A 10,673-nucleotide genomic window follows, 5' to 3' on the forward strand; every position below is an offset into this window, starting at 1 on the left:
CTACTATAGGTACATGGAGACCATGTGTTCCACATAGTGTATGCATGAAGTGAAGGAAAAATGATCAGCATATGTAAGACTTCATGTAAACTCAATCGAAATTATAGAAAGATGCAGCACTGAGATCTAAAGGCTATTTTGTTAGCTTGCTTAGCATATCCCAATATACAGTTTGATAACGTGAAGTGAGGGTGCTGCTCTAAAACATACCTAAAATCTGACACAGTATCAGCAACTCATTAATGGCAGATATGGAAACTGATATCATAGGTTTGAAAAATTAAGAGTTATTTTATTAAATGACAAAGTAAGTGGTAAAACTGGCATCCGCAACAGCTTGGGATTCAGACCATGTGCCTAGAGCTCCTAGAAGAAAGGCTGGAAAAGAGCAGATTGGCAGGCAGTATGTTCAGGTTGCCGTTGATTGCAATTATCCTTTCTCTGTTCCTCTGCTAACTGTTGGATTTGTATGGGGTGAATAATAACTCTTCTTTTCAGTTAATAGGTCTGTGAATGAAGAGTAGCTTGGCTGGGCATGGTGGCTCACACCTGTAATCCCAGCACTTTGGGAGGCAGAAGCGGGTAGATCAGCTGAGGTCAGGAGTTTGAGACCAGCCTGGCCAACATGGTGAAACCTGTCTCTATTAAAAATACAAAAAATTAGCTGAGCATGGTGGCGCATGCCTGTTATCCCAGTTACTTGAGAGGCTGAGGCAGGAGAATTGCTTGAACTGGAAAGGCGAAGGTAGCAGTGAGCCAAGGTTGCGTGCCATTGCACTCCAGCCTGGGCAACAAGAGCAAAACTCCATCTCAAAAAAAAAAAAAAAGGCGTGTGGCATGGTGCCTCACGCCTGTAATCCCAGCACTTTAAGAGGCCAAGGCAGGTAGATCACCTGAGGTCGGGAGTTTGAGACCAGCCTGGCCAACATGATGAAACCCCCATCTCTACTAAAAATTCAAAAAAATAGCCAGGCTTGGTGGCGGCACCTGTAGTCCCATCTACTCGGGAGGCTGAGGCAGGAGAATAGCTGGAACCTGGGAGGCAGAGGTTGCAGTGAGCCAAGATCATACCACTGCACTCCAGCCTGGGCTACACAGTGACACTCCGTCTCAAAAAAAAAAGAGTGGCCACATTATATCTGATGAAGACTAGTAAATGTATCCTGCAAAGCCTGTTCTTTGTGCTGAGTGCAGTTACTAGTAGAGATTGGGGGTTGTCTCTAACGAGAATGAGTTGAGAATAGTCTATGTTTTTAAGAAGAGATCGAAGGATAGACTATGATAGAGGCAGTGCTCACCAAGTACTATAAACACTTCCTTATGTTTACTAACCTTCCTTGCCTTATGTTGGTGGTAGTCTGTGACTAATCCTGGCCAATGGACTTCAGTAGAAATGATGTGTGCCCCTTCTGAACTGAGGCAATTGAAAGCTGGGATGTATCCTTTATCCTCTTCTGTTTTGCAATGTTGGAGGCAGTTAAGCTGTATCAACATTCTAGATGACAGGCCTACAGAATAGAGTGGTGCTGTGCTACAAGCATTGGACTTGATTCTCGATTTATTACACTATGTCTCTGAGATTTAGATTAAAATTGTTAACACATAATAGCCTAAGCTATACTGATTCAGGAAAGGTCCAACAAATCTCTATTTCAACCTTTCTCTTGTACTTTCTTCTCCTCCAGTTATCCTTGGCTCAATAAACAGAAATTGTCCTTTGTTCCTCGTTGCTCAAAACAAAAACCTTGGAGTAATTTTTGACACCTGCCTATTTTTTATACTTCATGTGTAATTCTTCAGCGATATTGGTTGACTTTTATTCAAAATATATGCCGTATCAGACCAGCCTGACCAATATGGTGAAACCCATCTCTACTAAAGATACAAAAATTAGCTGGGCGTGATGGTGCATACCAGTAATCCCAGCTACTTGGGAAACTGAGGCAGGAGAATTGCTTGAACCCCAGAGGCAGAGGTTTGCAGTGAGCTGAGATTCTGCCATTGCACTCTAGCCTGGGCAGTGAAACTCCATCTCAAAAAAAAAAAAAAAAGTCACTAAATTCCCTCCCTCCTACCCTCTACTTCATCTTCTGCCACTTTATCCTTCAGCCTTACTAGCTAAGTCACTTAGCAGTTGGGTTATTTTCAGCACGAAATTTAACCCTTCTGAGATGCAGTTTTCTCGTCTATAAAAAAAAGTCATATTAATAGCCATCGTATGGGATTCGTGTAGAAAATAACTGTAGTAATAATGATCAAAATAATTTTTTTAAGTTAAGCTTACATAGTACTTACTGCATACCAGGAATTATTTTAAATTAAATTAACTCATGGACTCCTCTCAACAATCCCATGAAAATTAATATTATTATCCACATTTTTAGGCAAAGAAAATGAGGCAGAAGAAATTAGATAACTCTCCAAGGTTGCGTAGGTAGTCAAAGTTAAAATTTGAACCCAGGCAGTCTAGCTCTAGAGTCTGAATGCTTAATAACTATATTTTGAGACATTAAAATATAAAATATCTGGTATATGTTCAGGGCTTGACACTGGTCCACCTTCTTCCCTCAGTAATATTGTGAAAATATGATTTTACAGAAGTTAAAGACAAATCTGGTATAGGAGACAAGTAAAAATAAATATGCCTTAGGAAATCTCTCATCACTACATGAATAAAGAAACAGTAATACGATAATTTTCAAAAATAAAAACAAAGGCAGTAAGAAACAATAATTTCCTAGGAAAAATTATCCAAAAGCATAATCCAAAAAAGTAATCTTTCTAAAATAAAACGCTATGAATCGAACCTTGGAACAAGTGTTATAGCAATGAAGTTTCCCCTTATGTCAGAATAGATTCTGTGAAATTTCAAATTGACTTAAAATGGATTCTTTCTATTTGTGGTCTTTGCTGCTTCAGTGTTTAAGCCAAAATAGCAAGGGTAAGCCAGAGTTTATACAATAGGGACCTATTTTATTTAAACCTGAGAAGTGTGAACTTGCCCCCTGTTGTAAATACCAGAAAGCTCAAATACATTTATATGGTAACACTTTTATTGGAATATATTTTTTTAATATGAACCTTTTTATTGATCACCACCATAAGATTAAGAAATGGCAACTGAATCATCTTCCTCTCAGAAATAACTGCAAAAATCATCTTTTGGAAGTCAATCTTAAAACCTTGAAATAAAAGCTTACCTCATTTGCTAGGATGAGAAGAGAATAGACCATCTATAGCATAAGACATCTCAGAATCCTTCTCCACTAGCTGTTCTTTTAGTTTTTCCAGCTGATAAAACTGTAAAATGATAATTAATTAGTCTTCTATAAAGCCATGCTGTTGGCCAGGCATGGTGGCTCATGCCTGTAATCCCAGCACTTTGGGAGGCCGAGGTAGGCAGGTCACAAGGTCAGGAGATCGAGACCACCATGGCTAACACAGTGAAACTCCACCTCTACAAAAAATACAAAAAATTAGCCAGGCATGGTAGCGGGCACCTGTAGTCCTAGCTACTTGGGAGGCTAAGGCAGGAGAATGGTGTGAACCCAGGAGGTGGAGGTTGCAATGAGCTGAGATTGTACCACTGTACTCCAGCCTGGGCAACAGAGCAAGATTCCATCTCAAAAAAAAAAAAAAAAAAAAAAAAAAAAAAAAAAAAAAGCTGCTCTTTGTTGGGGAAGAGGAAAGATGAAAGAAAGAAAAAAGGAGAAAAAATGGACAAAAGAAAGGAAGAGAGAAAAAGGAGGAAATGGAAACAAAGGAAGAAAAAAACAAAAAAGAGAGAAGAAAAAAAAGGGAACATTCATTTAGGGGCTGACTAGGAAAGGTATATAACTCAACAAAAGATCAGAAAGAAATAGGTTTTGGGCAAAAGGAAGTCACCTCTAGCTGTTAATGGGGAACCTGTAGATATAGCCTGTGTACTTGGACTTTATTTTGTGTCACCTATAATGAGCAGGTCTTTTCAAGGAGCTACAAATTATTATGTCAATGCTTGGATTTCCTGAATTTTTTTGTCTTTTCTAGTTGGAAGGAAAAAGTATTTTGAGGCCCTAAGATTTCTATCTAGAATTCTACTTATTTTAATTTTTAACAAGGTTATGAATTGCCTTAAGCCTTGAAGAACTAACTACAAAAGTAGGGTTCAGCCTGAACCACTGTTTATCTTCATGTTGGTGCTACTCAGAAGAGAATGATGAGAATAATTCTGTCTCCCAAACGGCCATACGGTTTGCAGAATAATGGAATTGCACAGAGAAAATGGTGTTGCTAGGGGCCCCCATCAAGAGGGAAGCACTTCAGGCTCTTCAAACCAGCTGCTTCAAGCCAAACAGCTCTGCTTTTACATGTTTCATTTGCTGGAAAAACACAACATTTGGGGGAGAAAAGATTCCCACTGTTTAAAAACAGTAACTTCAAAAAACATCCATCTAATTATAGCCTCCCATTTTACAGATGAGGAGATTTCAGTCTAGAGAATTTGTTTGCCCCAGTTTTCATAGTTTGGTCATTGCAAAGCTAAAATTAGAATCCAGATTTCTTGACATTATATAGAAAGATCACTTCAGCCATAGTTTTGTTTTGTTTTGTGTTAGTATAATTTGATTTTTCTTTTCCTGTAAAATAGCTTCACCCTTTGTTTAGCAGGAATAGAAGTTTTACATTGTAGTATTAATAATTTCTTTTAAAAAACATTGTGCCAAGAAGAAATTTCCTTATAATTGTTATTAAAATTGATCATTTAAGTATTTCACATTCTCACCTGGTTAAGTTCTTCCAGTTTGTGAGGCAATGCTAGATCTGCAAGACACATTTGTCATATGAAAAAACGTATATCGCAAGTGATATTTAATTTGCTTCAGTACACGCGTTTAGGATCTTATGTAGAAAGCACAGGTCTTTTTCGTATGATTTGACATGATCCACCCATTCCTAATACAAAATCTCCAGTATATTTTTTCAATGCCCATAGTATTGAAATGCAATCAGTTACGACATCTGAAATATCTAACTTTCAACAATAAGTACAAAGTTTTTCTAAAGTAGACCATAGTTCTAACATGACCGATGATTTAGAAATAAACCATTTTTGCTGGCATGTGGAAATTCTCATAAAACATTAAATGGGAAGAAGAAAAGCAGGCCATGTATCCTATGCATAATTCAGTCAAGAAGAAAATTCTCCAAAATACTAATGCTAACTTGCTCCAGGTCTTAAAATTTGGGTACAAATTTTTTGTTTTTATAAATTTCACTTATTTTTCAATAGGAATCTATTACTTTTAGTTTAAAAGCCCTGAATTTTAAAAGTATTTATTAAGTTATTCTTTTAACTGGCATTTTGTTGTATGAATACAGACATTTTTAGACTACTTCAGATGTTGTATGGGAGAGTAGCACAGTATCATTTGGTCACATTTTCTCTTAGGCTAGACTTGCTAAATTTCTGACAAAATCTCAGTCATTTCTTGGAAGACGATCTGATGGATATTTGTAAGTCAGATTATTCTGTTCTTCAAATAAAAATAATCTCAATTGGTGTAGCCTAAATTTTTCATTCATCATCTGTACTCTAATCATTTCCTAAAATTGAAAGATTTTTGATTAAAATAATGCTAAATTAACTACAAAAAAGCTGCAGTTAATTTGTGAAATTTCTAGAAGAAACCTATAAATATAACATTTTTGAAACATTTATAAAAGAAAATACTGGTAGTACTAGTGGAGAATTGCACAGATGAGAAGAAAACATGAATAAAGGTAACCATTTTTTTTTACTATATGGTTACCAATCCCATTAGGACCCTCGAATTGACCAAAATAGGCTTTTAATATTTGTTAATAACTCCATGGATTTAACATAAATATAACACAAAAAAAATCACTTAAATCTTTAGTGTAACATACAAAGGAGTAATTATTTCATTTAATATCAATTAACATTTAGAAACAGCAAGTCTCAAGACAAAATAGATTCTGTTATTTTTTAATAAATAGAGCTTGACTTTATCCTTAACTCACCAGTGTTGAAAGGTCTTTGGAAATCAAAATTTTTATTCAGTAGAGCCAGCAACAGTTCCTCACGATTTGGATAATTTTTATCTGAAAGTATTTCATTTCCTGTAATGATCAAAAACCACCATTTTCAATCTGAGTCACCGAAAATATTTCTAATTAAATTGGTCTTACAGGCAACTATCAATTTGTATATTTAACAACAAAAGAAATGTAGAGAGAGTGTATAATCCAAAGGGATGGGTCATTAAAAAAAGGATTGAATATATATTGAATGAATATGGACAAAGAGAGACAGACACAGAAAGAGAGAGAATATATGCATATACCTGGAGGGTTGCAGTTTTTCCTGTGATTACTTCTGAGTAGGAGAATTGGAGGTGAATTTTACTTTCTTCTTTTTAATCTCTGTTTCTAGAATGTTCTACTATTTTATTTAACATAAGTATAAACTAAAAATAGTTTTCAAAAGAAAAAAATAACATTTTATTTTGTGATTTTATTTGATATACACATTTATGTATAAGCCAGTTCATGTTCCATGAATTTCCTTTAAAACATCCAAGGAATATTGTGGCAGAGCTAGGATGGTGTCAACCTCTTCTGAATTGACATGTTTTCATCTTTGTCAATTTACCTCACAGTCGTTCATTCCTCAGCTGCCTAAATGTCTCAGTACTATAATTATCTTCATTCTGGAGTAGAAATTGAGACAAGAGACTTCTAGCAAGCTATAAAACATGAAGATTCAAAAAATATCCATTGACAAATAATTCAATTGAAATAATAATTAGTATATTACAATGAACTTTAGTGAAATGGCCTGAAAAATCAAACCTTTATCACATAATTTCTGTAAGATCGTTTTTTCTTCTCGCTGCCTTCTTGTACTGTTAGAGTGTGAGTAGAATCAATATTAATAAGATTTAAGTTTAGGAGTGGTTTCAGCTAGAGAAACGACTTATAAGTTGATTAGACTATTTCTTAAAATCACCTGTCTTTCCTGTCTCTACAAAATGTTAGTTGATAAATTCAAACAGTTAAATGGCTAATTAAAAAGAAGGAAATGAATAATTTGGGGTAGGTGACAGAATCACAATTTTCTACATTAACCAAAGACACTTAATTGTTGCTCAATTCTTCAATTTTCTTTGCTTCATAAACATAAAAATTATCGGTGAAATTTTCTTTTGAGTATTTAAAATACCAATAGATTATCAAATTTTGCTCAGCATCAATTTTACAAAGACTCTCAGAGATAGTTCAGTTTAAAAGAAAGACATTATTATGAAATAATGTAATTTTTATTTTAATCGTTCATTAAAAATGTTAAATTGTAATCTTTAAAATGTTTTCATTGAAAAAAAGACAGGATATTTCAGAGCCAGATAATAATAATTACTTGTTTCAGAAAGACAACTATGATAAGAGAAACAGATTCATTACCTTCAATTTAGAAAATGTATGTGACTAAGGGTAATCTAACTAGAAGAGTATGGATCTAAAGCTTTTTTCCCCTTAATTCACAGTCCATTCCTCTGCATAGTTAAGTGAAACATTTTTCAAAAAACAAAACTGATAGATTTGCCTTTCTTTATTAGTTTTGCTTCCAATAATTATACCTCTATAACTCTTTGTGTTCAGAAAATTCCTCATCACTCTCTCTTAAGAAAAAACACCTCTTTTATGGGAGTCTCTGAAGAAAAACTTTTCTCAAGGAATTTTAAAAAGTTGATTTCTGAAGTTAAGATACTGGCTAAAAAAAAAAAAGCAACAGAAAATGAGTCTTTTGTTTTTCATTTTCATACTTAGTTTTAAAACAGATTTAAAACAAAAAATTATGTTCCTAATGTTTCTATCTTTGAACAGAGTTAATATTAATAAAGGAAATATTTGAATATAAAATATCTGAGTGTAGACATACATTTGACACAAAAGATGGCAAAGCTGTTCCAACATGAGAGAGTGTTTTTGCAAATATTACACAGAAAATGGTGATTCATTACTACTCAAGATACTGAATCTTAAAAAATTTAGTTGTCTCTTTGCTTTCCATTTATGTGGGAGGGTTTTTACTGCATAGAGACAAGAAATTTTACCAGAAAGAAATCTGGAAACTCCCAAAACGATTATATTCCCAAAAATAAATTTCCCATAATCTTCGTGGTCGTGATACTCTTTCTTCCTCCTTTGTGTTCGGCAGTTTGCCCGATTTCAGGCTCATTCCCTCAGGCACACTTTTATATGGTCCCTACCAGATGTAAGCTGGGAGGATTGTGCCATTTGTCTTGGAGAGTTCTAACACACAGAAAAAAGCTGATAACCCCAACTTTGTAGTCTGTGTCAGCAGATAAATGCTTATTTTAAAATTATATTAAAAGACTAAAAGAAGTCAAATAGTGAATTTAAAAAATGTATACATGGAGAAGAGCTCACTCTAATCGTGGACTATTTAGATAGAAAATAAACTTATTAATAATTTAATCTTCCTTGTTTAGATATAGTAAAACTGAGATCAAAGAGGTCTCTGAGAGAAATAGTTCCACTGTGCTGCCAGTGATATATGCATATAAGTGTGTGGCATTCTGAGGTCAGAGGTGTTATTTAACTTTTTAGAGGCAGATTTTTCTCTATTTCATATACACATGAAATTAGAAATTACAGTTACCTAATCCTAATTTTGCAAAGTCTTCAGCAAATAACCACATTTTTCCTGTCATGTTTACATTATGTTAGAAACATTGGAAATTTCATTATTTCCTAGAAAGAGCAATGGAGACCGACCAAATGCAATGATTGTGGCTGGCCAAAGACAGAATGTGAGTGTCATGGATAAAATCCAGAATCTTTGATTCCCAGGCTTGTATTTAGGTCCCTGAGACTACTTGTTTTTCAATGGGTAAAATCCTCATAAATAAATAATAAGGGATTATGCAATTTTATTTCCTCTGCCAACAGAACTACTCTACTTTTTATTGATTGAGGTAACAAGGTCTAGTAAAATGGAATTAGAATCAGAAATTGGAAACTTGATCTCTTTTCTCAATCTAATGTCATGTAAACGAAATTTATTACATTCTGTCTTAGCTCCCCTTAAGTAAGCTGAGAGTAAAAGGTTATCTCCCTCTTCCTGACAAGGAAGTCAGTTAGATGAGAGAAACAGCAAGAATTTCAGGCTGGAAAAGATATTAGAGAACATTACTTTAAGTCACTATTTTGGAAACATAAAGAAATGTATTAAAGTTTCAATGAGGCTAGGTTGTTTGCCTAATAAATCACCACTAAATCTCGCTCTATGAATTCTCAGTTTAAGAGCTACCTTTTCTATAGAAGCACCAAAAATTTTAAATAAAAGTTATATACATTATAATATTAAGAGCAGAAACTTATTTTCACTAATTTTATCATGGTGTATATTTTCTAGCTGTCATAGATGGAATTATTTCATTTCACATAAGTATCCTAAGTATGTTGGAAATGTGATAAAAAATGTGTAATGTAGGTGTTAGCATTGCCCTCCTGAAACTGCTGTGATTTCCCCCAATGCTTTATTTTCTGTAAATCTCTGCAAATACAAGTTTCTATTTTGGTGTATTTTTCTTTGTTGTACTCTCTTTTCAGAAAGAACTTACTAATAGTCTTGTAAGATGAAAATCTCCTTTTCCTTTCCCCAAGATAGAGTTTTGAAATATGAAGAATATAATACTATTGATACATTCCCAATCTTTGGTCATGGACTACAAATGAGAAACAAGCACCCCAATATTTAAAGTATAGTTGAAGTGAATTTAGTGCAATATTGGATAAAATTAATTTGGGTAAAATTAATCTACTTGAAAAGAACAGCATTGAAGATGACATTTAATTCTGACCAGCAACTACTTAAGGGAGGTTTGGCTGTTAACTAATATTTATTTCTTACAACATTATTTCAACAATGGCAGAAAAATCAAAGTTGTTCAAGTAGAAATAGAAGAATTATTTACCCGCCTGCAGGATTTTAAATTGATGTGCATGTACCTTGGGTAAAATATGGCCGTCTGCGCACAAATTGTAAAAAGATCAACACAGATGACAAAGTTAGGAGTCCAAAGCAAAGAGTGCTTGAGAGGATCTTGTTCATGTTAAAAAATCTTCTGGACTAGCAAAGAAAAGGACTTTCCAGGTTAAAATGGATATTTCTATGGCTTTGGAATTCAGTACAGCTTAGTTGCAAAAGGCAAATGTGCCTCGGTTACGAATGCTCTGGATGAAGGAAAAGGAAAGAAAGAAAAGAAACCAATAAAATGCAATGCACCCCGTCCACATGATTCACTACTTGGAGAAGTGACAGGTTCGTTAGAGAGTCAATGGCAGGAAGAACCCAATCAATACATCTCATACCCGCCCATTTCACTAGAAGCAGGCGTTTCTAGGCATGCCCACACATTCAAATAGATGCACAAGGATGAAGCAAAATCTCTTGAAATAAAAAACTGTTGGATTTTCATAACTTATGGTTTAATTTCCTGATTCCAGGATTAATTAACCTCAAATCTTATTAATACTAAAGCTGAGAGCATAGAGGGCAGGTGAAAATGGGAGCAATATCTTTCATTTGACTACTTTTGAGCTAGGTGGTAGTCTTCCTGATAGTGATGTTATTTGCAACTATC

At 34.4% G+C, this 10,673-nt stretch overlaps 1 protein-coding gene across 1 annotated transcript; it reads right to left on the reverse strand.

The window, feature by feature from the left end:
• Positions 1–3,201: 3,201 nt before the first annotated feature.
• UTS2B (urotensin 2B) lies at positions 3,202–10,141 on the reverse strand. The gene is made up of 4 exons (XM_038002592.1): positions 10,039–10,141; positions 6,025–6,123; positions 4,766–4,803; positions 3,202–3,291 (listed from the first exon to the last, which is right to left on the reverse strand). Exons 1-4 carry the CDS (start codon positions 10,139–10,141, stop codon positions 3,202–3,204), a joined length of 330 nt encoding a protein of 109 aa, XP_037858520.1.
• Between the last annotated feature and the right edge of the window lie 532 nt (positions 10,142–10,673).

This window comes from Chlorocebus sabaeus, chromosome 15 (assembly GCF_047675955.1).
Source record: "Chlorocebus sabaeus isolate Y175 chromosome 15, mChlSab1.0.hap1, whole genome shotgun sequence".
Classification (NCBI taxonomy): domain Eukaryota; kingdom Metazoa; phylum Chordata; class Mammalia; order Primates; family Cercopithecidae; genus Chlorocebus; species Chlorocebus sabaeus.

Excerpts from the sequence above, each read along its gene's own strand:
- UTS2B (XM_038002592.1), bottom strand. The coding sequence starts at position 10,141 with ATGAACAAGATCCTCTCAAGCACTCTTTGCTTTGGACTCCTAACTTTG. Across the intron at positions 6,124-10,038 it reads ACGGCCATATTTTACCCAAG|GAAATGAAATACTTTCAGAT; the intron begins GTACATGCACAT and ends TGATCATTACAG. Across the intron at positions 4,804-6,024 it reads CCAAAGACCTTTCAACACTG|ATCTAGCATTGCCTCACAAA; the intron begins GTGAGTTAAGGA and ends TGTGTCTTGCAG.